Raw genomic sequence first — 26,754 nt, forward strand, 5'->3', positions numbered from 1 at the left:
ATCAACATATTTTTACTCAAGGTGCAGTCAATTGTATCAGTTTTATTTTTATTGACTTCAATGTGATTTGAACTCAGAATATAAAGGGACATAACCAAATACTACAAAAGAATTTAATCCAACAGTCTGCTGATTCTGGTACACCAGCATCCAAATACTATCCCAAGTTTATTACATTGTAAGGGGCTTAGTTTAGATGCAATTTACTACAATGCCATAATACAGCTTGATTGGAGAATAGTTGGCAATAATAAAGAAAATCTTTCTGGGAAATAGCTATCCAAATAATTTATGTGTTGAAGAGATATGATTGTGGAGAAAACAAGGCTTTTAGCCAAATTTCATCATATAAAAGTGAATCAGTTGTAAAATATTCTCAGATATTGCACAGAGTAAATAGTGGACCATTGTTAAAACTATTTCTCCTCAATGAATTAATTTTAACTTTGAAAGTTAAGACTATAAATGTGGTTGATATTTTTGCTTTTCCCCAAGGTATAGCTAAAAACATCAATTTAAGCTTACTTCTTATTGTCAATAGTTAACAAGTACAAAGACTTACCTGGAGTTGGGTCAGTATCTGTATCTGCCCAGTTCTGCAAGACACGGAAAGATGGTGATGGAATGTGCTTTCCTTTATATCGGATCGATGCTTCACAATAATTACCAACACCATCTGAAATGAGAGAAGAAAATGAAAAAAAATAGAAATTTAATAATTCATAAATTCAAAAGGTTCTAAGATAGTAATATAATTAATATAAATTAATAAAAAGGATCAATAAAAATTTTATAAGAAGAAGTAATACTTTAGACAAATATTACCTAAAAAAAGAATGCGATTGCTGATGTATTATGACAGTTTAAGGGTGTTCAAATATCAGTAAAACCAGACCTATGGATAAGTACATAAATTTATTCATTCTACGAAAGCATTAAATAAATGCTAGTTCCAGTGGAGCAGCATTTTTGAAATGGGATGGAATGCAAATTGCTCTACTAAGCTTTGTTTTAAGCACAGTTCTTGTGGCCAAATTCTTTGCAAAAGTTTTAAATCTCAGGCCACATTAAGTTGAAGCCATTCTGCCATTAACTTAAACTGTAACACTAAATTTCTGATGGGACAACCACAGCAACAAAAGTCTTAGAACATTTTGTGAATCCAGAAGCTATGTGTATTACAAGCATTACATGCTTTCAGTTACAACTTACGAAATTACATAAAATTAGAATTTATTGTATCCTCTCCCTCCCTCCCTCCATCTCGTCCAATGTGTCCTTCCTTTTTAAGACTGGATGATGTCATTTGAGGGAGATTTGGGTGCTGTTTCTAGAAGGTTGGGCACTTACACAAAGGCTCCAATGTTGACCCAGTCATATGTATATAAAAAAATTGTTTGTACATTTGTCAATGAGGTGATGGTGACTATTTTGCAAATACAGCATATGTGGTGAATGCAGAGTTGTAAATGTCACTCTATGTAGTGGAACTTTGAACTATTAGTAGGCATAGGTTACTATCAAATCATCTAGTTTACTTTCTTTTCATTTCTTCCTATGATTGTCATGTGTTAGATATACGGATGTCAGCAGAAAATAACCAAGAGACATTTGTTGAAATTCTCACGTCATTTATTGTTTAGTTCTCATGTCAACTCTGATCCATCTATTCTACTATCAAACGGTTCTGCTGTCATCATTATTCAGTCTTGTTCAAAATTTAAGTGAGAGTATATTATCCAATGTGTTTTTCCTTTATGGTAGCGAAATGAAATTTTAAATATTTGGCTTTGATTTCTAACCATTTGATTGATTTCACAGAAGCTCCCTCGTGGTTTGTATTTGAAGACATTTATATGATCAATGCAAAACCGTTCTTTTCATCATTCTTATCTATATCCAAGCATGATGGCCAGCTAAGACCAAGCCATCTCTCCTCAAGTCGACTTTTGCCTCCTCACCTTACACTCTACCACTTAAAAAGAATTTTATCCCATTACCTGGCCTTACAAATGTAGGCTTTTTGGTTTTTGTGAAAGACTTTGACACTTAGTTGCAATTTAATTTATCATGGCTTACGATAAGTTTCCAGACTATTAATCTTATATTTAGAATTTTTATTTACAATATATCTAAACCAGATTTTAATTGGCCTGATTTCTGTTATCAAGTTTTATTTACTTTCTGCACGATCCCAGACTGGATTAGAACTTTCTCCATATCTATGGTCAATCTGGTCTTTCTACTTCATTAATATCAACCTCTATGTAAATAAGTAAAAAGGTCGTTAATCAATATTTCTAGATTACAAGAGTGGTGAATATGCACGTGATTATGTGAATGGATACTACAGTGTAAATGTGAGCAAACGTGTGAATGGACAAATATAAATGTACGTAGAAATTTTTGTTCAAAGGGACATAACTCTTTTCTATTCCTAAACTAAAGTTACAAATCGATTTGATTCCATATCAATTAAGCTGCAAATGATCCGATAACAGCTTTAAAGAAAGAAAAGGAGATTTAACACCACCATATGGTACCAGGGGTCATTATCAGGCTTTCACTATTGTTAGCAAATCATATTATTCTCTCCTTGTGCATTCTTTCCTGCCAATGTCAGGCTGGGCAGTTTGCAACATCAATCCCACCAGGCAATGGTGATCTGTCCTATCCCTCTTTACCTGATTAATTTAAAAGAAATGGAAATTGCTTTGTGCAGTTAAAGAGTCTTAAAAAAATGCAATTTATTCAAAATTATTTTAACCTATTCTTATCTCAGTATCAACAAATTGTAGGCAAGCCAATGAAGCAAGATTGATCCTCCAGTCTGCTAGAAATAGCAACTAATTCTCCCTCAAAACCTTACTAAAGAATAGAACATATAAATGTGGTCTGAGATAAAATTGAAAAGACGATGATCAAGATGAGAATGGGCTGAGATAGGGAAAAGAAAAAATGTAGTTAACACTAACCTTCATCTTGAGTGTCTTGTGATGAGACTTCATCTTGACTATCTGATACAGTTAAATTCTGCAACATTTTAAAAGACTTGGACGGAATATCACGCTTACTATGGAGACCAGAGAATCTCATTTCATCATCTTCAGAGTTGTGACGCAGTAGTGGGTTCTTCTGTTTCTTACGAGACACTAAAGAAAACGGTATAAATCATTAATATCACCCATAAGAACTTGTTTTCACTCAGTAAAAAGGCACTTTAAGGAGGACGAAAGGGCTATCATCAATTGACTCAACACTAGTATATTACCATAAGCTATTTTATCAATGGATCAGCTACTAATAAGATTGAAGTAGTAAAGATAAAACGAAATGCTGTAAGCAAGATTTTTAATCCTATATAATAAATGATTCTTATTTAGTAGCACCAGACTACATTTGTAAGAGAGGAGTATACTTAATTGAATGTACCTCAAATATTACACAACTTTATAGCTCCTCTCACATATAATAATCAAAAGGCCATGCGTTTTATGTGAGAAGTATTTTTGATTAAATCAATCTCGGAAGGATAAAACGCAAAGCTGATTTTGATGACAAACTCAAGGCATATATTTTTCCAACACTAATTCTGGTACCTAATAGACTTGCAATAATAATTAGGATTTCTGTTCCATTTTGATCAGTGATTATAGTTAATTAGATCAAAACTTCTTTTATCAATGACAAAAGTATGAAACCCAGATATAAAGTGAAGTTTGAAGCTAGAGGTAATTAAATACACCAGGGAATTTTGTTCATCACTATTGACCAAGTCTGCCACCCATTACCTTAATAATAGTTTCTAACATTACTATAAAGCTAAGCAATTGACTAAGAAAATTAAAAGTCAGAATCAACTACAAAACTATGAAATGTGTAGTACAACGCTAACAAATGCAAACAAAAAGATCTTCACGGATTGTACCAACTTACCCAGTCTACAGTTTTTAAAAAATAAATTTCCATTTCTATATACACAAAAGATATTTTAAGATAATTACGATTTTCTTGAGAGAATGTTGATAATGCTCTGAAATTAAAATGCAGTTAATTCCGCTTGCCAGGAGCCTTCTCAACTCTAGGAACTAAGAAACACATCGTGTACATTTTAGTAGAATATGAATACAGACAGGAGTTTAAATCTTACTATGCCCTGTGTTCCATCTTGTAGCAAGGCACATTGCCTGTTAGAAAAGTTTCACATCAGTTTCAGATAGGTGCTAAATGTTAAGTGCATCCAACTTAAATAAAAGAAAAAGACAACAATTTCTCCAACAAAATCAGAACCTATAGCATACAATACCATTCATGGTAATATAGAAAACAGTGAAAAACAGGAAACATCCCTGTAAGAATGATTTCTTAAACAAGAAGAAATAGACAAACTTTAAAAATACATAAAAAATAAAGGTAAAACTGATGCAGGAAATAAAAAAAATAAATAGAAAAATGCATGCAAGTATTCAATGAGAATTAACACTTTAACCCTTTAGCATTTAAACTGGCCATATCCAGTCCAAATATTCTGTTTCGTATTAAAACCAGTCAGATCTGGCCTCTCTACAATCATTCTAAAAATATACAAAATTGAAATCTCAAAGCCACAAGATAGTATATGATAAATTCAAACAATGTGAATAAATAAGCATTCCATTTGACAGAATAATTTGAATGCTAAAGGGTTAAAAGAAGCAAACTGACAATCTTTTAGAAGAGGTTTCAGTCATTGGACTGTGACTATATTAGAGTACTGCTTTCATGAGTTTAGCTGATCAGATCAACCCCAATATTTCAATCTGGCAATTAGTTTATTAATATCTTTGTTGAAGTGCTTTTATCACAGACCATAGAAACCCAATATATAAACAAATGATTTTTAGAGCAGTGAAAAACAAACACTATATGGTAGGTGAAAAAAATTCTGAAGGAATTCAAATATATTTCTAGAAATCAACAAGTGGCTTATCATAAGGGATTAAGTATTTAAAGAATCTAGTAAAATGAAATATGATCAGAGAGCATCTAAAAATTAAAAACATTTTATATTGGTCATGAAAACTATATAGGAAGTGGTATAAGGTTTATGACAAAAATTGAGATACAAAGTTTTGTATAAAAATGCTTGAGTTTTTTGGTAATGGTGAGCTAAAATTAGTTTAGCCAATTAATATAATGTCTCAAAAACAAGAGCAAATTATACAATACAAAATATTTATTGATTGCAATTAACTGTACAATACAAATTGAATTTATAGCATTAAAGAGTTAATGAAATACTAAGCAATATAATGTGCTAATAGTGATCTCCACTTGCCACAAAAAACGATCTAAATTAATCTAAGTGGTAACTGGTGATAAAAATATAGACTCATAAAAACCAAAGAACTATAACTTAGAATTTCAAAAATCCTATCGCAGTAACACCCATATAAAGTAACAAGTTGTTTCAATGTTGTATGTATGGTGTGATATTATATGATACAAGTGAGGGAATTAAAGAAAAATCATGATGAGTGTGAAGGTTATGGTGGTACTGATTAAATCAAGTTTGCTACCAAAGCATAATATCACAATTTGTGTGTGTGTGTGTGTGTGTGTGTGTGTGTGTGTGTGTATGTGTGTCTTATTTCTCCAAATGAATGAAGAGGCTACAGAAGTTGACATGTCAGGGAGCAAAAGTGAAAACTGAAAAGGCTATTCTGATGTGATGAGACTAGGTTCAAGAAATTTAGCCTCTTGCTATACCTTCACAAAAACAGCCAGTGACTGAATTTTGCCTAGGCAATATTAAAGTCATCTCCCTTGGGTATTCAAATGTGGGTAAGGTGCGTCTTAGCATTAAACACTCATCTGCTGATGGATGCTAATATTTACATATATAGTCATTACAACATTATTTTCAAAACAGGACACCCTTCTGACCTCTAGCCACCTAACTTATAAGTTATGAGGGGAAACAGGTTTATCATCCAGGTAAACTGAAACTTGCAATAATGGATAAGTAGTAGGGTTTGAACTCATGACTATAGAGTCAAAAGCTTTTAATCATAACTAATTGCTTCATTAACTTTAAATGAAGTAAAATAAAAAATTAACTGACAACAGCGAAAAATAAAGCTGTTTCAAAATAAAACAGTCAAAACAAAACAGCATGACTATAAAAGAAATGAAAAATTGTCAAGTGACAATAGAAAACAAAAATCCTAAAGACAACTACTTCTAGTATAAGGCTTAAATTACATGAGTGTTGGGTTTTTAGAAACTGTTTAAGCAATCATTATGAAATGCCTCAATAAAGGCAAAAAGAATGTACAATCACAACCTTGTTTGACAGAATTGGTATAAAGGAGTTAAAGGGCAAGGAAGGTAGGTAGTCCCAGACTCTAAGAATACAGTTTTAAAAAAGCTTTAAAAATCCACACAAATTGCTTTAAGCAGAAACTGACACCCATGCAAAATCATGGCAAATTAATCTGCAGGAGGAAAAGGATTACTTATGTTTAAGTCGCCCATTAGACCTCCCATTCACATCACCAGGGAATGTTTAGAAATGAACTAGTTGGAGTGTATTGTGGTGTCATGTCTCATGTATGTATATGGGAGTTAAGGAAAACAGCCCACAGTGGTCTGGAGTAATACAGTTTGAAATGGCTGGTGTTAAGTAGTGTAGGAATAAAAGCAAATAGTCTGGAAATATGGTGGCTGAGTGCAGTCTGAAATGGAATATTACTGACTGGAATGATCTGGTATATAATGGTAAAATAAAAATGATTGGTGTAGAATTATCTGGAGAAATGTTAATTGAAATAGGAGTTAGTAAGTGGTGTGGCTTGACATTGACTGAAGTTTATAACTGAAAAGTATTAAGTGCTTAAGCTCAATGAAGCATATCAGTGTGGAATGGTCTTGGCATATATGTTCTGGTAAGATACAAAGTTATACATATGAATGCTTTTATTTTAAATAGCAAGATGCTTTCTGAGTATATTTTCTAGTATGTATGCAATGCGGATATTCAGGGTACACAGAAGGAATATGCAATATAGCCACCTCTACTGCATTATATAAGTGTTACACGTATGATTTGGTGGTAGATAATATGGGTGTGTATGTAGATGCTAATGGTACTGTAGAATATGATACACGATATGAAGAGGTTAGAAAAAAATGAGGTGAAGACTGAATGAGAGATAGACAGCAAAAACAAAATATGGAACAAAGCTAGAAAGCGCAAGCTTTTCCTCCACCTAAATAAAACACAAAATAAGTCTAAAAATTGTAGAGGTAATTATGGAAAAGCAAAAGCATCAACATATTGAGCTGATAGTCTTAAATGTAATAAATACCAAAGTAAATCTTTTTAACAAACATTGTAAAGGAAGAAAAAAAAAATTACAGATTTGGATTGTGTTGAAGTGTGTTAATACTTCAACATATTATCACAGATTTTCCAGTAATTTTCATTATAACCAGTACCAATCAATTATTCTCTTTGAGATCATAAACTTAACACTACCACCCAATCCTTAAATAGTAATAAATGTATTACACATGATCTTTGAGCACCTTTACAAGCACTTTTCCAGCTAACATTGACCTTTATAGTGAATCTAGTGCAACATTAATCATCTTGATACCTTTCAGACATAGGGATAAAGCTGGAAAGCCATAATTATGCATTCAGTTATAGATCTGATTAGTCAGGAATGACCTGCTACTAAATGATTTCACTCCAATCTCATAACTATATTCAACATTAATGCACATTTTCCTCACCTCATAAAAACATTTCTTAGACATAGTATAATCCACTATAATATGTCTATTACAATTTTTCTTCTACTTCATTTTACATAGAATGACAGCATGGCTTCAGCCAAGATAGCTAAAACATTAAAGAACCAGAATATGCTTCAACATTAATATTACTATGCTTACCATCATAACTGTACCAACACTATACTCTTGTACATAGTAATGGTAATAGTTGGTGTCTCAGCAAAACTTGACCTTTGTAGACTCCCACACTAATGTACTAATATCAATATTGAAATATAGAAAAGAGAGGGCAGGACTGAAAATAGCATCAAGTAACAAGAAATCAACATTCAAGCTGTAAATCTCTCTGATCATCATCTCTAGTTACATTAAAATTAATATGAGGTTGTGCGAAACAAACAGCAAAACATTAGGTAAGAGTGATGGTAGGGGTAAAAGGGAAGAAGACTATCAAATATATAATTCCATCATAACAGCAATTATATCTCATTCTGCACCATATATGTAAATAGTTTGTAACAAGGGTATCAAAGTATTTAATATTTTTGATATCTTAATACTTTTTGTTGACTAAACACAAAGTCGGTTTTTGTACGATACTTTTTATATTACTCACCCTATCAGTTTAAATGTAAAAATAACATAACTGGGATTTGAAACAATGTAACACAAAGATAAGTGATATAATGTATTTAGGTGATATGTATAGATTCTTTCCCTGCAAGTCCTCAAATGTGAAGGAGGGAAACTGTCTAAGTCAACCCAAATGCTTGAAAGGTACTTTGTACTATTGATTCTGAGAGGATAATTGTAATCAACTGAGTTTTGGCTTTTACAAAGTTCAGAATTGTAGAACTGAACAGCAGAAAGGTGTGACACACGCCTTTCCAAAAGAGTAATGAAGTTGTTAAAATCAGTAATGGAAATTACATCTTTAAAGATATTCTCAATTGAGAAGTCTCAAATGAGACTGGAAATTCTGTTTATAGAATCTATCAAATTTAGACATTGTATTTACAACAACAGTAATAGAGTTTGAGGTATTATGCAACAAATTCACAAAATATTCCATTTTGTCACATTCATTCCCTTCTCAAATAAGAAAAGTGAGTCAAAAGCTTCGCAAAAAAAAAAACAACTAAGTAATGATATTTCTTCCCAGTCACATACACACACAATATGAAATATTCCCAACATATCAGCTGTTGCAATACAAACTTTCAAAGGCTAAGTGCAGAAATAGCTTAACATTTTTGCCATTGGAATATTGTGAGCCAGAAATTGGCTTGTTACAAATTCAGGAGATACATTTTGCTTTTCTTTTTTGAATAGAGAAATTAATTCTATGACTAAAATTATGTAAAATATCTAAATTTCTGAAATCATTTTTTTTTTCTAGTATAACAAGCAGAAGGGAGAAATGTTTATTAGTTAAACACAATGCTGGTTTTTGTGATATACATATTTTTTTGTATGCCCCATTTTCAGTTAGAAATCCTATTGCAGAAATTTAGCAGAATCATTGGCACTTTAATAAAGTAGCCAAAAGATGGAAAAAACAAAACAAAAAAAAAAAAACAACAACAAAACAATAAAAAAGGGTTGGGGAATAAATTACCTGTCAGCAGAGACAGGTTCAGAAGTTGGTATCAAATTATTAAAAGATAAACAGAAGCAATACACATGAAAAAAGAACTACACATTATATACACAACACACGCCATTATATATATATATATATATATATATATATATATATATATATAGGTATATATATAAACATTGATGAAAGCAAGGAGGACCAAAGCAGAAAATACTATTTTTTGAGATCAGAAAACAATGAGCCTGGAACAACAGACACAGCAAACACTACTTCTACTAGAGATGGGGGTTGATGTGAGGATAGGGTAAGGAAAAAAGTCAAGAAAGGAAGAGGAATAAAAATATCAAAGAATACTAAGAAACCAGAAGCAGTACAATAAATTGCTGTTTGACTTGGTGTGTGTGTGTGTGTGTGTGTGCTTGTGTAAAATGGTATTGTTTACTATTTGTTATTTTCACTCCCATTCAGTCTCAAATATAGGGAGTAGATTGTATGTGTAAGAGGAAAAACACTAGCTTGTACTACTACTGCTACTACTATAAGATACCTGAGACATCATCAGTAGGTTCAGCCGTAGGGGGACACCTTACAGGCTTTGGTGGTGGTGGTGGTGGAGGTTTTTGTTTTAAGGGAGGAGGAACTGGTAAAGAAGAAAAGAAAAAGAATGAGAATATACTGATCCTACCAGAAACTAAAGCATATATGTAAGACAAAAAAAACAAAACAAAACAAAACATTCAGACACCTGAGGTGTTGGTACTGTACAGTGGTGCTCCAGCATGAGCAATATGGTTATGTGCATGACAAAAAATAAAAAAATAAATAAATAAATAAAAATTGAAAAAAAATATAAAACAAAATAAAATATCTAGTAAAAAGTGGCCTATGGGGTTGAGGTACTGTGACACAGTGAAGTTTCCAGATTTAATGTCATCTTATACTTTCTGTGTTTTTCCTGCAGTCATTGACCAGTAGTTGTTCAGGCTAGGTATCAATTACATTAGTCGTATCTGTGATGATGTGCAAGCAAATCGGTCATGGATTCTAACCTCTCCTCCTTCGACTAAATTATATTTTAAAAAGAAATGGAGGGGGAAGGGAAACTAAATCTCACCAGCATTTTGGACATCATTAAAAAGAATGGATGATCAGGGCTAGAATTCTTTTGATCATAAGTCTGCTCAGTTAGGGCTGATAACAATCTAGTGCATACTACTTTGGATCTACAGAAATAGAGAAATAGCTTCCTCAAGAACATTAGCAACCAAAGTGAAATAGTTGTCCCCAGATTCAAAAGACTTGAAACTATTTCTACTTTATGCTTCTCACAACGTAAAGAAGCTGAAATACTGAAATAAGAATATCCCCAGGCAATGTCTGCCTTAAGGGTAACATTTTCTGACAGAATTAGGTAGGCGGGAAACTAACAAAATGAAATCCAGACAGTAGCAATTAACAAAAATTAAAAGAAAGAGCAAATATGATATAAATATGCTAAACCTTCACCCATTGAACCAAATTGTTTAATGCAGCTTAATATTGTGGGAGATGGGTAAACAGACACACACACACACACACACACATGTAAGGGCACATGTCCAAGTGATTACGGTGTTGTACTCATGATCACAAGTTCGTGATGAGGATGCCTGGACTGGGCAACACATTGTGTTCTTGAGCAAAGCACTTCATTTGATGTTGCTCTGCAATCATTGCAGTATCTAACGTGTGGCACATCTTGCTCCAGTGAGGTCAATGCTGTTTTGATGGAGGAAGGGACGGAGTTCAAGTACAGTACAGGCAGTCAATCATTATAAATAAGTCATCTGTGCAGGTTGTTCAGCAAGGCATTGTATAGACCCTTAGCTGTCATTTATTATAGGATACAACACACACACACAGATTTAAAAATTAAAATAACAGGTTTTTGTTATTTGCATTGTAGAATAACTATAATTAAAAAATGATAAATAAATAAAATAAACAAAAAACAATAATGCAACAATAAATAAAACAATAAGATCAATTATAAAAACAATAAGTGCAGCAATAGCAAATATGTTCATTAAAGGTTAGACACTTCTAAAATTGCAGTGATATTTGATTGAAATAAACTGAATTTAGTTCAAGTTACTAATCTGAGGCTTCTATCTATTGAATGGACAAAAAAAAAATAGTGAATGCATGAGAGAGAGAGAGAGAGAGAGAAAAGAAAAGAAAAAGAATGAAAAAGAAAAAAATTTTTAAATGCTTACATTAAAATAAAAAAAATGTTTTAATCTTTTCTAAAAATAAATCCTATTTAGTATATTCCCTTAATTTTCTGAGCATTTCACTTAAATCATTACAAATTATATAACAATTTCAATATAAAATATCCAAGAATAACAAGAATAATATATATTTGTTAATCACATACTGTTTTTGAAAAACATTCTAAACAAATACAGATTGCTCAAATTGAAGGTACAAAAAACAAAGAAACAAGCATTAACCAAAAACAATATAAATGTCTATGAAAATAAAAGAAATCTTCACAAATAAAGCGAAACATAAGCGTAAAGTTTGATAAAACCCAACATGCAGGATTAAAAGTTGAGATGGACTTTGAATTAAACCCATTTCAATAGATTTTAACTTTGGGTGTTTGAAAAATCTAGTCAGTTTATCATTACATAAGGACCAAAAGTATAAGGCAGCCGATTTACTTCAGGTCCTGTAGAATATGATACGTTAGGAAACAAATCACTGACACCCTTCTACAACCCCCAAAATCAATGTTAATCAATTGCAGAGAACATTTCCCAGAACATTTTTATTTTCTGCAACTGAGTAATATTGAATCTGTAATCAATACATATGAAATTTGTTGTAGAAAGTTTCCTATTGGTATAAAAGTTTTAAAAAATATTAAAGTTATAACTCAGCATGTTGGGTGGGATTGGGGTAGCGAATGCAACAAAATTGATCAGAGTTAACAAATTAAAAAAGAACTTGAAGCAAAATGCAAACCAATAAGAGTTCTTGTGGATTAGCTTATCTCCTATAAAGAAGAAACAATGGACTGTATTTTATATGACATTAGAAGAACCAATGATAAATATGCATGCCGAAATAGATGTTCAACTAAATACAATACCAAATAGATGTTCAATTGAATACAATACCACCGAATACTTAGCAAAACTCTAAAATGTGTGTGATGGTACACATTACTTTCATAGATGTGTCTGTCACACACACGGCCTCAATATTGACTGGAAAGGAATTTGTCCCCAGTTTATAATTGTTATTCAAATTTAAATGCTGCACATTTTATATGTATTTTTTTATAAATTTTATCTTAAGCTGTTTTACTGACTAAATCACAATTAGCCTTCACAACATTTGTATGAATAGTCAACAGAAAAGAACATTTAAGTAGATTCACTCTAAACACTTTTCTGTAGATTAAGTCAATTGGGTCAATTCTCAAGAGTTAACAATGGATGCATAAGCAAAGCAGAGTAGCAAATTGTAATTTGCAGCTAAGAGTACGAGATTATATTTAAAAATTCATTGCCACTGCACCTCGTTAAAAATAAAGCAATACTTTTCCTTCTTCCTTCATGGCCTTTCATTCAACTTTTTATCAGAAACTAATTATTGAAGTAATATGAGAAACAACTTGAAATATGGAATTTAGTTGCAAACAAAAACATTTCCCATGAAATTATTCCCATAAAAATAAACGAGCAAAAACAAGTTACTACTTCCTTAAATCAGAACTTAAAATAAATGATTAATATTAGTCACTGGGATTATGTTTCCCTTCCTCATTGTAAAGGTAATTTTAATTGAAAGTTTTTGCTCATTTAAGTATGTTAGTACTCACATATTCTGGGATGACCGGGCATTATTTTTTTAAAAGCAAAAAGGAGATGGCAAACAGCTTCTCTAGAAGATTATGTATTTGTTTTAACTAGAAAAAACTATTCTTAGCTGTGAGATTCTTTCCTTAAATGTCTTTTTTTTTAATATATATTGTTTGGGAAATGTCTCTTTGTTGGAGGCTCAAAGTCTGCAGTTGTAACCTAGCAGTTTTAATCTTTCCATATAAAGTATACTATATAGCCCAGCCACGAGGTCTCTTGACTGGACGTAAATTACACATTTGCCAATTGAAGGACACTGATTTCATATATATAACAATTTGAAACCAATTTTCTTTGTAAATTAAGTACTTCAGTTCTTAATTTGTACACCAGCCAGCTATTGATTCTGAATGCAAATTGCACAACTTCTCAGTGGATATTCAAGGTAACATTTTATGACTCCTCATTAATTAAATCCATTAGGAAGAATTAATGATTTTTATAATGGTGTTAATTCAAATGATATGAAACAAAATAGGCCTTAAGACACTTGATGAATTCAAAGGTCTCGACCATCTAATTGTAAATTCAGACTGTAGAGAGCAGTGCTGTGGTCAACAAGAGTATGGCAACATTAAATGTTTGTTAACTCAAAGTGCTGAGTTCAAATCCTCCCAAAAGAGCCTGAAAAATATCTTGGAAGCCATTATAATGAATCTTCATAATATAAGCTGGTATCAAAAAGTTCCTGGACTAGTTCTGTAGTGTGCTAACAGATTGCAGCACATGGTTGTGTATACAGTGGAAGCTAGCAGTGATTTTCATTATGCAGTGTGCCAAGTGACATCGCTGTGTTTACTTGTGAAATTTGTGTTTTTGTGATCATGTGTATACTGTAGTCTGCAATTTCTGTCATGGACAGGAAGTTGGAGCAAAGAGCCAATGTGAAATTTTGCATCCAACTTGGAAAGTCTGCTATAGAGACATTGAGAATGTTTGGCAAACTTACAGAGATGAAGCAATGGGTTATATGTGATGTTTCAAGTGGCATGGGCACTTCAAAAGCAGAAGAATGTCCCTGGAAGATAAGTAATCTGGAAAACCTACCATGAGCATCACCCTTGGAAAATGTGGAGAAAAGTCATCAGCTTGTGCCTGGAGGACAATCAATGATATTTTGAAGCATTTGAGGGAGGACATTTGGTTAAAGTGAAAGAATCTGAAGTGCAGAGAATTGGATTCTTCACAGCAACAATGCACCCTGTCACAAACTCCTTACTTGTGAGTTTCTCATCTAAAACAACATGGTATCACTTCCACATCTGTCCTATTCATCAGATGTAGCACTTGTGAACTTCCATCTCTTCCCCAAGATGAAAATGCAGCTCAAAAGTCAGTTTCAACACTGTTGTCAAGATCAAGAGCAAATCATGAAAGGTCCTCGATTTGCTTACCAACAACTTCTAGGCTGGATACCAAAAGTGGTAGGAATGCTGGGACTGGTAAATTTTTGTGCAAGGTGGCTATTTCAAAAGAAATGTTAAAATTTATGTTTAATACAAAAATAAATTATTTACCCAACTAGTCCAGGAAACCTTTTGATACCACCTCGTAAATATGGTTTACAGAAGTTAACTTTTACTAAAAATGAAAAAAAAAGACTTTGCATCTATATCAGTGGTTCTCAGTTTTTACCTATAGACACCTTTGAATCTTATTTCTTTCATGTTACTCTCAGCCATTCTATGTTTAAAAAAATCTTACTATATTCGTGTAATTTTATTAGGAATTCTATACAAAAATTGTTAAAATATTGTGTATTGTTGAAGTATAACCAATTTGATGACATAAATTTTTATATCTCATATGGACCCCAATGGGTCATATAAACCCTGGTTGAGAACCATTGATTGAAATCATTTAATAACTCTCACCCACTACCAGTATACATTCAAGCACGTTAAGACAGAACCTCTCCTGATGGTAACTCAACCTGCTAGAAATAACAACCAAATCTCTAACCCGCATTCTAAATAAACCTAAATGAAAGATGGGATGGACACAACTGCAATGTTTTTGAACATAGGTCTGCTGATCTATACAGAAATGGAACTAAACATTTATTCAAGAATGTTTTTTTTTTATTCCATTTCCTAACAACTCCATTCTTTGTATATACACCTCTAACTACCCCTCCATTACCTTCTATGCTGTAAAAGCTATTTTAGCCTTAGGCTCCAAAATGTCACCACCACCCTGTTTCCAGCATGGGTAGGTGAGTCTACTATTATTCCATTCAGCCAAACAGCAGCAGCTTTTCAGAGATTGGAGCATAGTTCCTTTAATGGTAAAAGTTAGAAACGATAGAAGGGGAGTGGTGTGAAGAATTCTCTGTGGTTGTGAGGTGATGTATCAGTTTGCAGTAGACAACCATACATTCATTCACTCACTCAACATGGAGCCACCTGGCCCGCTAGTATTTTTCTGATTGTTTGATAGGGAGGGGAAGAAAGAACAAATAAATGAAAGGGAGAGAGAGAGAGAGAAGGAAAACAAATGAGAGAAAGAGAGTGGAAACAAACGAGGGGAAATAAGAGAAAGCAAATATAGGGAAATAAGAGACAGTGAGTGAATAGGGGGGGAATAAGAGAAAGCGAATGGGGGAACTGAGGGAGGGATAGGGTGGATAAGCAACAGAGGGAGAGGGGCGAGAGAGAGGGACAAGTGATAGTGAAAGCAGTTGGTAGGGAGGGGGACAAGTAAGCGGCAGAAAGCCTAGAAAGAGAGTACAGAATGAAATGGGTAAACACAAAACCTGGCTGGGAGAAGAGGGAGTGGGGAAAGATGAGAGATAAGAAAAAGATAAGAGGCTAAAATAAATTCATGATGAAAATGCCTTTTGTAACTCATTTTAATACAATATAAACTACAATATAAATATAATATAAACTACTGAATAATGTTTTATGCATCTATGAAGTGATGCACACACATACTCATGTAATAGGTAATTGTGATGTTCATACATTTTCTCATTGGCTTTAACGAAATAAGAAATCCAGCTAGCTTTTGGTTAATAATATCAAGAAATGAGAGCTTAATCAGTTATTTTTAGCATAATGTCTATCAAGCCTGTGTGGAAAGAGTCTTAGAGAGAAAGAAAGAGAGAGAGAGAAAGAGAGAGGAGAGAGAAAGAGAGAGAGAGAGAAAGAGAGAGAGAGAGAGAGAGAGAGAGAAAGAGAGAGAGAGAAAGAGAGAGAGAGAGAGAGAGAGAAAGAAAGAGAGAAAGTGTAGATACTGCATGGGCCTCCTGTCTGCTGCTCTAGGTATTCTGCCAGTCGACTGTCCAACAATGCTGGAGCAATGGAGGGCAAAGTTGGCCTCAGCAAAATTTGAGGATATATTCAGTTTGGTTGCCAGCATCAATTCTGTTTGAACTGGTTTCATATCCAGTGTAATGATACACTTTTATAGGGTAATGAATGGTGTGGAAATCATTTTTGCTATAAATCAATAAAGAGTTATTAGCAATTAAAATTTGAAAATTTTGAGTAATTTTAGCCAATCGTAAGCCACAGACACTTTCATGCCTGTTTCCAGAGCAACAAGCAGAACATGAGAATTCTTTTGTCTGCAAGAAAGCATGTGTTGACAAATATATTGAAACCACTTGTTTTACCTATCTGTTGACAACTGAGCATGTGAATTTATGAACTGGTCAACAAAATGTTTATGTTTTAAAAATATCTAGTTTGTAATGTGCTATTTTGCTTTTAGATAAATCTTTTAAGTTCGTGCTGCCACAATGCTTAAAACTACATAAAGACATGTTTACTCTTCCTTGACAACATGTGCCATTTTCAGGATGTTGACAAAATATGCAGTCATGCACAAAATGACAGCTTCCAAATCCTGTTTCCTGACTGGGAGAAAATGATCAAACTTTAACCCTCTAACTTTTTTAAGAAAACATTTTTCTGGAAAAGTGAAATAACTCCAGCAATTCGGCTTGGAAAAGTATATTAATGCTCCAAGTTTTTAAATTTTCAATAAACTTTAATTTTTGAAATGCTGGCAACCAAACCAAATAGATCTGAATTTGACTTCACAATGCAAAAAAAAACCAAAAAAAAAACCCCCAAACATTTTGATCAATACTCTAATAACTGTCAGTTTACTACCTCTATAGAGCACAATTGATGTACATCAACTTTGGTAATTATGGTATTTATTTTATCGATGTTGAAAGGATGAAAAGTAAATTTCACTAAAGCAGGATTCGAACTCAGAAAATAATACCTTACTAGGGCAATAGCAATTGGTACTCTGGATCAGAGTTGCTTACTATCCTGAAGCAGTAATAATGATATTAGCATATAGTCTGTAGTATTTTCACCACCATTTGACTTGTTACTGTTGCTTTCCTTGAGTAGTGTATCAAATGAAATGGTTATATTATAAAGCACTAATCAACTTGACAATGGAGACAAACTTTGGATGTGAAGCAGTCCCTTTTTGACTGGATACCTATCACCAGTACTTTATTACAGTTAAAATACCTGGCTCTTAATGATAGAATACAACATATCAAAATGCGAGTACAATATGAGGGAGCTGCTACATCGTTGTTTGACCAGGTTGGAACAGCAGCCAAATTGTTCTCAAATTGCTGCCATCTTCAAAATGAACATTAGATAATGTAGTCTTGGAAGAAAGGAGTGATTGTGGTTAGAATCTCTCTTTGTCATAGTTCTGCTTGATGTAGACTGATGAAACAACAGGGTATTTGGTCACTATCTCACCTTTCACAAACAGCTTCATTTCATCACCTTTCTCGGACAGATACACCCCTCTGTTCATTGCCTTTTTCTACAATTATTTTTATAACTTTGCAGCCCTGCAGCTTGTTGGATCTTGTCAAACTGTACAACCCATACCAGCAGTAAAATGGATGGTAAATAAGTAGGTTCTAAAATGTGCCAGAAAGGATATCTACGTGTGTGGTGAAATTTCTAAAAATATAATTTAAGAGTTTAGCAAATCAATACTAACGTTTGAGCATCCTTAAAAACCTGTTATAATTTTGTTATACACAAGTATGATCAATGAAACTAAGTATGGGTTATTACTTCTTTCAGAGGTTGTAAAAGAAGTGGAAGGAAGTTTCTTCAGATTTGGCTCAAATGTTTGAGTCCACTCTACTAAAGGCAGTCAAGGGCTATGAGCCATCAATTTCTTTATCTTTGCTGCTGTCATTTGCTTGTAATTGACTATTATGGAAAACATCTTTCCAATTTCAATGCAGTTCTTACATTTCCTATCCAACATTGTTCACATGAATGAATACTAAAGTCTTCTATCCTAGTTTAAATAGTATAGTATTAAAGTCAGTACCTTTTCAGTAAATATAGTTCTGGCTTTATAAAATATCAACAACTATTTAGTACAAGGCAGTAAGCTGGCAGAACTTAGCATGCCAGACAAACTGTTTCATGGTATTTCTTTCATCTGAGTGAATTCTGCCAAGGTTGACTTTGCCTTTCCTTTTGGGGTTGATAAAATAAGTAGGAGTTGAGCACTGGGAGGTGATGTTATTGACTAGCCACCACCTCCAAAATTTCAGGCCTTGTACCTATTGTATAGAGGCTAATAACAGATAAAAGAAACCAAGTCAGGCAAAATGGTATTAATGTCAAGTTAAAATTGAACCTATAATTTGTTAATGTGTAAATACATAACCATTATTCTTTTAACTGATCAATTTCTCTTAAAAACATTGTATTTTTTTTGTTCTCTATCTTCCTTTCATATAGAAATGCCCCCTGCCAACAACACTGCTATTTGTCGTTCACTGTTCTACATTCACAAAAGGTAGATGCCATTGAAAAGTAGAACACCTAGCAGTATACAATCTGGTGTAATACCTGCCTGATATTGATGGCTCAAAAGTTTCATTTTACACTGTGTGAATATATATATATATATGTGCACATTAAATAATGCTGTATTTATTAACATCCAAATTATCTCACAAAAAAAAAAAAAAAAAAAAAAAAAAATTCAGTTTCAAATAAAGTGAAACAAACTCACACACACACACACTGCAGTGTGCACTTTGACAGTTAGCAATTATCAACAGTACTGCACACATGAAAACAATTAGGATAAAAAACATACCCCATCCCACCAAACATGTGTATGATATAAATACATATATATCATACACATCTCCAGAGTGTGCAATATACTAAATTAGCAAAAGGCATCAACATTTTAAGATAGAAAATGGGAAAAATGTCAAAACCAATCAAAATAGAAAAATGCCTCCTACAAAAGCAAAAAAAAAACAACAAATAGGGAGGAAAGCAGAAATGAAAGAAGGTGGACAGCAGAGGAAAGTAGCCACCCCTACTACACTACTATAGTTTCATATTTATAGGGTGTATGTTGTCAGTGATAATACCTTGTCTAACATACTGGTCAGCACCAATGTGAGAGTCTGCATCATAAGATGTATTTGTATCTGGAGAAAATGGAGGAAATTAATAGATTTATATATAAAATATTGGATAGAGTGGTATAGAAAGTGAGTAGATGAAACAGATTGTGTTTGTAGAAACAAACTTTTCTGTGTGTGTGTAAAAAAATATAAAAGGAATGTGTGTGTGTGTGTGTGTGTGTATCAAAATAGAAATGTGTGAGAGGAAATGAAATGTAGTGGGTGAATATGCTTATGATAATATAAACAATTTAGCAGTTGTTTAATCAAATGAATAAGCCCTACTGCTCAAACATCATTATCAATATTGTAGAGCCATTTATTTGATTAAACTATTCAGCAAAACAAACAAGCCAAAAATAAAATAAAATGTTCAGTAAACAGAAAAAATAAACTTCTTCCAGAACAAGAAATTAAAATATAACATAACTGAATCAGTCGAAGTTGTGTAAAGCAATGGTGGTTAAACATTGCAGTGAAGTAGAGTATCAGTGACCAGGCAGAAGATGTATGCTGAAATACTGATATCTAATAATATATATTATTAATATTACAAAATGATAATTGATTACAGCAGTGTGTGTCTAATGACTTATGATTACTATGATGCAATTGTTTACATCCTAACATATTGGATCAAAATTACTTGAACAAATGCAGCTCTGGAATAAATTAGATATATTTATAGTAACAATTTAAAAAAATTATAACATTAAGATTCAAAGTTAAAAATAATTTTATAATTTTAAAGAACTTTCAAAAACAACTGAGCATTTACTCTTGCTGTGACTAATTGAATGAGCAGATGTGCAAAATTTGAAGTCCCAGTCAATTTGCTTTTTATTATATATTACGATAATCTCTATAAAATATATTTAAAGTAATAAAACATTAAAATATATATATTAAATACTAATGTATTGCTTGTTAAAAATAATGAGTTACTTTTACTTCCTGACAGTGAATCTTTGTTTCAAGCCCTGCCTTGTTTTCTGTCTGATATTCCATTTTATCATTTTTCAGTTCTTTCTAATTCTACTCATTCTCCATTATTCTCACTGACTCAGTCACAAACTTTATAACTTCTCTTCCTCTATCTACACACATTTCTCTCTCATTTTTTAGACTCTTGTGAATAATTCTTCAAGCATCATCTTAGCAACATAAGAGTAATTTTACTAAATGCCTTCTACTTATTTTTTAAACAAATTGAAATAATATATTTAATAAGAAATATGGTCAGAAGTATTTTAATTCAAATAACTGCATATCTAATTTCTTACAGGTAATTTCTAACTTAAAGTATGTTTTTGATTTTGTAACCCACCACACTTGGACATTTTGCCACTTTCAAAATACTGAATCCATATCCAGATGGAGATTGCCTAAAATAAGATGCCAGTGATGAGAGAACCTTTACATGGTTGCATTACCTGCTAGAAAAGGCAACCAAATCCCTCAAATCACATCTACCATTTTAAATAAAGAAAATACTGATAATGTTACCCTATACACCCCTTCATAAGTTGGTACAGTCAAGGCTGAAATGTCTTTGATCATAAATCTGACTTAATATAAGCGGTGATTGATGAGTAATCCCACAGTGAAAAAAAAAGTCACTTCTTGACTGTATGCTTTTGCTCATCTTTTGCAATCATCATAAGGATAGTTCATTCTAAATCTTCCAACCTCTAGTAAAGGTTAACTGGGTAACCACCTTAGACCCATTAATTCAAATGCTTTGCAGATATTTTATTGCCAGTTTGGTCACTATAACAATTCAGGCTTAAGTTCATCCAGCAGTCATGAAGTGTTGCCAAACATATCTACAATGAAAGAGAACTCACTTCTCATGTGTGTTTAATATAATGAAACTGGAGAAATGAAATATTACAGGGGATGGGATGAAGTATTTTATGTTGACATCTGGAGGTATAAAGATATACAATATATAATCTACCATTTGAGAATTCATTATATTCCTTCAGTGTCTACAAGCTGGTGGCTACCAAGTTTCTGAGCAGCTGTTGTAATGCAATGATTCAAAGTATTACATAAAGCTGCCATTTATATACAAGACATCCTCCACTGAAGTAGGACATAATAAAACAAGCCAGTGGCGAGCATAAAGGAAAGGTAGGTAGGTAGGTAGGTAGGTAGGTAGGTAGGTAGGTAGGTAGGTAGGTAGGTAGGTAGGTGTGTGTGTGTGTGTGTGTGTGTGTGTGTGTGTGTGTGTGTGTGTGTGTGTGTGTGTGTGTGTGTGTGTGTGTGTGTGTGTGTGTGTGTGTGTATAATCTAAACCCAATATATGCCAATTGGCTCCATTCCAAATAAACAATTATGTCATTCAGTAAACAATGATGAAGCACAAGGTAGGAGAAATTTGAAGTAGGGAGTGAATAAACAATATATGTAACACACGTTAATTATTGTATGTGTGTGCACACACATACACTTCCTACTAACCTATCAGCAGCATACACAAATTAAAACTAATAGCTTACGATTTTTAAGCAATATAAGTACACACTTTGAAAATATATAAATATTGAAAGATAAAATTAGGAGACATCTTGAGTGTATGTTCAATGCAGAGAGAGAGAAAGAGATGTGTAAAAAAAAAAAAAAAAAAAAAAAAAAAATTCTGAATTCACTGATGCATACAGTCAACCAAAAAAAAAAAAAGAAAAAAAAAGCCAAATAATTGAAACCCTGGTTTGAGTAATATGTATCCAGTCTACCTTACATATATGGATAAAGTTGACCATAGACGCTTTTGAGAAGTGTTTATTGAACACATATTCAGAGACACACACACGCACACACATGAGACAAGCACGCTTACAGAGTAGAAGAAATATCATCAGAAATATTCTGTTTATAGTACCTGTAGGTGTAGTAGTTTCTTCTTCTTCAGCAGGTTTCTCAGTATCAGTCATCCATTGCAATACTTTGAAGGACAGTGACTGCTTCGATGGATTGCTGCCAGTTAATTTCATATCAGCAGCTTCTTCAGCACGTCGGGCCTCCTCAGCACGCTTTGCTGATTCGTTTTCATTGATAAGCTTGTAGACTTCAGAATCCCGATAATTTATCTTGGGTTTGTCAGGTAACCTGAAAGAGAAAAGATAACATGTTTAGCTATAAGATATAGTTGACAGGTCACTTGCAGAACAGTGGTTACACATGTACTGCACATCAGCATTGCATCCTTATGCAAGTGGATAAAAAGGAAAAAAAAAACGAAAAATTAAAATGATCAAATGGTGTATATTTTTGACAAAATATTGGCTATGAAATTGTATATTAGAGATATTGTATTTTGTAGAGGAATAGTTGTTAACCTGCCAACTGATAAAAAATGCATTCTTGATTTCTATATTAATTTTCTTTGAGTCTTTTTGATGCCCCTGATACTTGTTAATCTCTACCAGAAAGAATAACTTACCTGTTGCTTGCATGCACGAGTACATGAGTGCATACACATTATGCATGCAAAATAAATTTTAGTGTTTGGTTGTCTAGTTTCATAATTTCTGATCAATTAAAGAAAACAAAAAAAAAAATCTAAATAGAGACTCAGATATTTAGAATTGTAATTAATGAAAACTATATTATGATATATAAAGGATATAGAAATTGAGGAATCAAGGCTGTTGTGGTTAGTGATAAAAGAAACAAAAGAATATAACAGGTTTATTTATGAAAAAGTGTTAACTTACCTATCATATTCATAGTTTATTTTTTGTAAGAGTTGTCTAGGAATGTGTGTGTGAGAAAGAGAGCTAATAGATAAATGAATAATATTCTATCACAGAACTTCTTTGGGCTTTATAAGAGGTTAATAACTTCAAGAAAACAATTCTAATGTTAATGTTTTGCTATAAAAAAAAAAAATCCCAGGTCGCATAATTTTTTTTGATGACTTGGTCAGAATGAAGGGGCTGAACCCATAACCTTTGCAGATCCTCTAATACCTGTGAAACTAAAGTTAATATTCCTAAAGCTAATAATAAAAGAGAGAGAGAGAGAGGGAGAGAGACATGGCAAAATGAAAGAGAGAGCGAGAGCGCGAGTGAGGAGGAGAGAGAGAGGGAGGAAAAAGAGGGGAGAAAAGAGAGAGGGGAAAAGAGAGAGAGAGAGAATTATGTGCAACAGTTGTTAACAGTAGTTGCAAATAAGCATCCTTCATTAATAATAAGATTCATAAGTAATGAGAGAACATTATTGCCACAACAAGTTTAGTACATTTCCAGAAATGTTCAAGAGGTGAAAAATGCTCTGGTATGCTGTAAAAGAAATCTCACATCAGTAACATTTGAACAAATAAACTTTTAAATGAAACGGATAGATTGATCTTGAAATTTTATACCAAACCAGGGCATTAAATACAATGCAGACAACATCTAAGTTTTATTTAGAAAAAGGTACAACAGATATGAGGTTAAGGTGTGAGATTTCTGGCCTCATGATCAAATTCAAATTTGATTTCTTACTGTGTTGTCAAGTCGGCAGTATGTATTGTACTGAACAAGGTACATATATATTTGTCAGTCCCAGTTTAGTGGTTAGCATGAAGAAAAGTAAAAACTACACTAACAAACCATCAGATCCATGGATAAAGAAAAGGCTACATTTAAGAGAAAAACAATCTGGACAACAGATCACACTACAAGTATTATCATTATAAGCTCTTATAATAAAAATTCTTATTCCTAGAATATATCTATTGGAAAGTGACAACAGTTATGTATTCTAAGCTAGTTTGGGCAGTTAAAATCTTCTGCATGTGTGCAAGATCCACTCAATACATCAGCTTCAAAGCCATTTAATTTTATTTTTGAAATGAAGGCCACAAGCTTAAAGTTCAAAATATCAGAAATGTATGTTCCATATTAAAGGTGGAATCATCACAAAATGTTGATCAAAGATTCTTCACTTGACTACATTCATGCCATAGGGTGTTCAAGCAGAGTGGACTTCATCACATTAACTTATCTGAGCATTCATTCTATAAACAAATTTCCAAATCTTTGTCTTGTTAAAATTCCAAAGTAACTATAACAATTGTTTAGCTTGCTCAAGCCTCTAATAAATCCATAAGAACCTCAGCTATCTTGTACAGATCAAGTTCATCTTTGCATCTACTCTTTTACTTGTTTCAGTCATTTGATTGGAGATACTGGAGCACCACCTTTAATTGAACAAATTGACCCCAAGACTTATTCTTTGTAAGCCTAGCACTTATTCTATTGATCTCTTTTTGCTGAATTGCTAATGTTATGGGGATGTAAACACACCAACACAGACACACAAACATTATATATATATATATATATATATATATATATATGTATATAACAGGTATCTTTCAGTTTCCCTCTACCAAATCCGCTCACAAGGCTTTGGTTGGTCTGAGGACATAGAAGACTTGCCCTAAGTGCCATACTACAAATCTTCCTAACAAAATAAATACAATTTTTCTAATTTAGGTATAAGGTCAGCAGTTTTGAGAAGAGGAAATTAGTTGACTTTATTGATACCAGTACTTGACTAGTACTATAGTTTATAAACCCTTGTGGGATGAAAAGCAAAAGTTGACCTTGGTGGGATTTGAACCCAGAATGTAAAAAAGCTAGAACCATTACTATACAACATTTTTTCTGATGCTCTGATAGTTCAGCTGATCCACTTACCCTTAAGATCACACAAATCAAAAATTCTATATTGTTACACTATGTCCCAGATAGTGCACTGCAAAATGAAGCCTGAAGATTAGGTTAAATTTTTTTTTGTGTACTGGAACAATGACTTTCACATAAGTATTGGAGAAGTCATCTGATGAGGTAAACCTACTTGAGCAGAGTTGGGTAAGAGTAAGTAATAATGAACTTTATGCCAATAAAATGCTGTCTTGGCTGTTTATACATCACTAATTCTATTCAGGTCTCATAAAACTGATATATGATAGATTTGCAAACTAATTGTTCACAGAAAAATAAACAACAAAAAGCAACTGTTATCTCTAAAGAAAGCTTCACTGCAAATATTAAGACTAAACCTATCAAATGCAACCACTACATGCATCACTATCACTTTGTATGTGTGTGTGTATGTGACACATGCACACAGAATTTATATAAGCAATGTTAATGTTTGAGATATACAAGGATTACACCCCTGTACTATTGCTTCCTTCAACAGGCATATCATATATGTCAGTAGGTAGAAAGGAAATGATTTACGGCACATCATTAATCTCATTTTCTTTCCAACCAGCAGACATGTAGTTTGAAAATGTAATCCCTATTTATCTCGTACATAAGCATATCACTATAGATTTCTAATAAAAGTTGTACTGAGCACTGTTTTTCTGCAATATATATATATATATATATATATATATATATATAGAAAATTAATAAAAATGAAAATGCCACTTTTTAAAACATTTTTTGGATGTTTTAATTAATTTACATGTTTCGGTTTTTTTGAAAAACCTTATCAAAAATGAATATAAAATATGTGAGAAGCGAAAAGGGCTAATAAAGCCCTTGTCTCTTCTCACATTTTATATTCATTTTTGATAAGGTTTTTCAAAAAAACCGAAACATGTAAATTAATTAAAACATCCAAAAAATGTTTTAAAAAGTGGCATTTTCATTTTAATTCATTTTCAATATCTACTTACTCGTGTAGTACTTTTACAAATCTTTTCAAATATATATAAATATATATATATATATTTGTATGCTTAATGAGAGCATCTATCTATCTGATGTAATAGCAAGATGGAAAAAAATGTTTTAAAAACTGACCTGCAGGGATCATATTTCGGGCCACCAGAAATCTTCATGTCACTGTTTATAAAATTGACGGAGGGAAGAGAAATATGAAGGAACACAAAATGATGATTGATCACTGATGATAGCAATTGGAACATTCAGGTAGGGTTTGAATGTTTAAAACAAAAAAAAACAAACAAAAATACTAAAAATGAAATTGGTCACAATGTT

The 26,754-nt window shown here is 32.6% G+C and overlaps 1 protein-coding gene across 24 annotated transcripts in view; it reads right to left on the minus strand.

The window, feature by feature from the left end:
- LOC106874768 (uncharacterized) overlaps positions 1-26,754 on the minus strand; it is a 242,537-nt gene that overhangs the window by 12,616 nt on the left and 203,167 nt on the right. For 4 of the 24 annotated variants that reach the window (XM_089348706.1, XM_052966596.2, XM_052966599.2 and 1 more), the window contains 6 exons: positions 26,557-26,598; positions 22,626-22,852; positions 19,703-19,762; positions 9,933-10,025; positions 2,976-3,152; positions 563-676 (listed from right to left, as the gene is read on the minus strand). In XM_089348706.1, the coding sequence (XP_089204832.1) occupies positions 563-676; positions 2,976-3,152; positions 9,933-10,025; positions 19,703-19,762; positions 22,626-22,852; positions 26,557-26,598 (713 nt within the window). The remainder of the gene's footprint in view (positions 1-562; positions 677-2,975; positions 3,153-9,932; positions 10,026-19,702; positions 19,763-22,625; positions 22,853-26,556; positions 26,599-26,754) is intronic. The other 20 variants (XM_089348710.1, XM_089348700.1, XM_089348703.1 and 17 more) reach the window with 5 other exon arrangements.

The sequence above is a fragment of the Octopus bimaculoides genome, chromosome 3 (assembly GCF_046866305.1).
Source record: "Octopus bimaculoides isolate indiv1 chromosome 3, ASM4686630v1, whole genome shotgun sequence".
Lineage (NCBI taxonomy): Eukaryota > Metazoa > Mollusca > Cephalopoda > Octopoda > Octopodidae > Octopus > Octopus bimaculoides.